Genomic DNA, 3,708 nt, shown 5'->3' with positions numbered 1-3,708 from the left:
GTTTGAAAATTATGGGCTAATTTTTTATTTTTTTTTAAATATTCCTTTAACCCCTTAAAAAGTTTCATATTTTGCATGATAAATTTTACTCTGTCACAAAAGAAAACTATATATAATTAAAAGGTCTAAGAGTCTATATTTCAATAGTGTTTTCTAAAATAAATTAAGTAGGAGAGTAATTAATTCATTTATAAAAAGAGTGTGGTACAAAACATTTATATCCTGCTAAATATCAATGTTCCATCAACAGGACGCCTACGTTTACAGGGTTTTGCATGTGAATTCTTATCTTATCATGACAAACAATATATATTCTAAAAGTGTAGTTTTCATATTTCATCACCATTTTGTTACATGTAACATGTAGGAAATTAACATAGGATTGCATATTAACTATTATATTTTTTAAAGTTTTTTTTTAAACTTTAGCAGTAATAATAATGCAGTGACAGTCATTTATTAATTTGTGACAAGAGTATGCAGCAAACTGTTGACACCTAGTGTCCTTTGTTGGAAAAACCACAAAAAATGTGACACAAACTTAATTATTTGTGATTTTAACTTTAAATTTTGATCACAATTAGTTTAGTTTAAAATTTTAGAGCACTTCTGGTGTGAACATTTTTCATTTTTATAATTTTATGTATTTATTATAATAACGGAATCTACGGAAATGTCAATTTTTCTGTCCCTAGCCTTTACAGAAATATTACACTTGAAAAACACTTTAGGGTTACAATTTTTTATATTTTAAGATTAAACAATATGTTATTTAAACAATTACACCTTCTTAAGCCATCAGTGTAGCAATATTTGATTTTTATTAATTAATTACAAATCCAAGCACCACAGAAGTGCCCCACAGTCATGTACAGAGGGAAAATGCTTTATTTTGAGATCAAAAACAGTGTATTCTTCCATTTAAAATACAATAATGTGTCCATAACTATCAAATATAGGATGTAAACTACATTAAAAAACAAAATGCTAAATAAATATTATAAAATATTTAATGAAAGTAGTGGTCCCCTGGAGTTGTGTCACTTGTGTTACCGTTTAACAAAAAAGCTCTTATTTTTAAATCAAAATCCCACTGATGACATCACCTGACTTCCTTCTTTCAATTTCCTGGGGAGAAGCCCACTGTCTCTTTTCAGTTATTAAATTTTCTCATTTATTTCATGATTTTATATGAAGCTTTTAGTTTAAGTCACTGGCATGACCTCCGTTATTGTTTGGGAATTGCAAAAAACTAATGATTGACAACATGTGGTTTGATACTTTGAAGCAGCAATTTTGTAAAATTGTCAGTGGTGTTACTGTCACTGGTGTTACCTTCCTTATGGAAAACACCAGTGAAGATCAGTAACACCAGTGACAATTTTGATGAAAATTGCATTTTACAAAATTGCTGCTGCAAAGTATCAAACCACATGTTGTCAGTTATTGTACTCACTAAATTAAGTAATTTAATACATTTGTATTCTAGTTTTTGGCAATTCCCAAACAATAACGGAGGTCATACCAGTGACTTAAACTAAAAGCTTCATATAAATCATATTTTATACTGAGTTTAGTTTTATTTTATTTATTTTATACTGTGTTTAGTTTTATTTTATACTTAGTTACTGTGTTTTTTTTCCTTCACATTTAATAAAATCTTTCACATGTGACATGATGATAATTTTAGATTCATTGAATTCTGCTATAGAATTTTAAAATAATATTTCATAAACACCTTTAATATTGCTAAAGAAGTAAGGTAACACCAGTGACAAAAAACATGTATGTATGCAGTCTTTAGGTACATGCACACAAAAAAAAACATTAAGCTGTCATTTATGGGTACTCATAAAGTCATAGAGTAATCTAATAATGTGGTCTAAGTTTAAATGTTAAAAAAAGAAATACATTTTAAGACTTGCTGTACTAAAAGTGGACGTTTCTGTAGAATGAAATAAATGTAAATTGCTATAACACCTTTTTTAATTTAATATTTTCACCTCCAGACACTTCCTTAAAAACTGTAGTGTCTTCTTGAAAACAAGACCAATATTAAGCTTCTAGACAAAAAAATTATATTAATTTGAAGGTGTAGGCCTACATCACCTTTTCACCCACCCCACTCAAACAGGTCTGCACCAGTTAAGGAGTAAAGACGGTAAGAAGTCCATCAGGGAGAGGCATAAATAAATATTGAAACAAATTAATCTTAGAACATTTAATAATAAGCTTTTGCTTCAGTTACAGGAATTTGGTTTGAAAAATTTCATGAGGTTCTTCAAGATTTCATAGTGCCCCCTTAAACAATGACCATGTGAATATAAAGTTTGTATATTGTGCATAGATATTAAAACACACATTTAGCGGTATAATAATAATCCATAGAAGACTGTATTTAAGAGTGGCCATTTAAAAAAATCACATCTCTGTCCCTGCACGAAGACCATCAATCCCTGCCTGCTGTTCCAGCGATTCGGCTATAAAAGCAAGCCACAAAGGCCGGGTCCTTCTCCTCCAAGCCGTTCAGAAAGGCATTTCTCTCCTGCTCATTCCACGATTCAAACCACTGAGTCCACAGCCGTAACTGGCATTCAAAAATGTTGGGTGGCCGATCATTCACCTTAAAAATATGAATACAAGTTAATTAAACATGCAAAGCATCATTTAACACTCACGAAACACAAACATACAAAACATTCACCTGTAGTGTGTTGAGCTGGTCCAATAAACTAGACACCTTTCCAGGCACAGCCTTCGAGATCAGATCTTCCAGAAAACGTTCCCTTTGATCAGCACCCCATACCAAAAACCAGCTGAGCACGCACCTTTGCTCCTGGAGCGTCACATAGGACAGCGGCAATGGGTCTTCTCTTGAGCCCATGTTGAGAGATGTACAGGACAGATCCTCCAGACGCTGAGGGACCATGCTTCCTGAAGCAGCAGGAAAGTCTGTGATGGAGACTGGAGGATGAGTTGGCCAACCTTGTGTGTCAGACATCCCAAACTGTGTAGTAAGATTGGAGATGTGTCTTTGAGACTCCAGTGTATGGGGCATCATGGATGCTTCTGGTTGGTTTGAGCTTTGTAAACCCTGATGGAACCAAGCCATTTCTTAAAAAAAGACGGGGAAAACAAGGATTTGAGACCGCAAACTCATGGTCCTAAAACCTTCAGAGTAATTTGTTGCGTTACAGTTAATAAACATTTTTGTAAACTTTAAACATAATTAAAAAACGCATAGCGGTAGACAAACTGCGTTTAACTTATATTATTTATTCCCCTTAATAGCGTTTTATTGCGTTTATTACGCACACTTGCTCGTGACTTCCTTGTTATCATGCTGTGCTCGCTAACGTTTGCTAGCTTGCCAAACACACCGAGCGACATCCTATTTTAAAGATTACTTGCGTTAAAATATAATTTGAAATAAAATGTTACCCTCGTCACAGTTTGATCTGTCACCTTCCGTCGAAAAAATGCATGGTGTGTGACTTTTAGTGTCGGTAATAAAAGGATCTCGGCAGGGCAGAATGAACGGATCGTCGCTCGCTGTTTATAAACCTCTCGCATCTGTTTGACCGATACAGGAGGGGCTCTGCATACAGTGCTTGAATAGATTATAAGGGTATGCTTTGTCATACCCGTCTTTTTAAGATTTTTCCTGATTAACGTTTTATTTAATAGGTTGTTTCTTTTGTTTAATTC

General features: G+C 33.4%; 1 protein-coding gene across 1 annotated transcript; it reads right to left on the bottom strand.

Annotated features, from left to right (window-relative positions):
• Positions 1 to 2,206: 2,206 nt before the first annotated feature.
• Positions 2,207 to 3,618, bottom strand: c2h14orf119 (chromosome 2 C14orf119 homolog). Its single transcript, XM_055201554.2, has 3 exons — positions 3,442 to 3,618; positions 2,705 to 3,114; positions 2,207 to 2,623 (listed from the first exon to the last, which is right to left on the bottom strand). Exons 2-3 carry the CDS (start codon positions 3,110 to 3,112, stop codon positions 2,450 to 2,452), a joined length of 582 nt encoding a protein of 193 aa, XP_055057529.1. The 5' UTR covers positions 3,113 to 3,114; positions 3,442 to 3,618; the 3' UTR covers positions 2,207 to 2,449.
• Between the last annotated feature and the right edge of the window lie 90 nt (positions 3,619 to 3,708).

Source organism: Misgurnus anguillicaudatus, chromosome 2, assembly GCF_027580225.2.
Source record: "Misgurnus anguillicaudatus chromosome 2, ASM2758022v2, whole genome shotgun sequence".
Taxonomy (NCBI): Eukaryota; Metazoa; Chordata; class Actinopteri; order Cypriniformes; family Cobitidae; genus Misgurnus; species Misgurnus anguillicaudatus.
The sequence above is the reverse complement of the archived record's forward strand: the minus strand, read 5'-3'. Positions and strand labels throughout refer to the sequence as shown.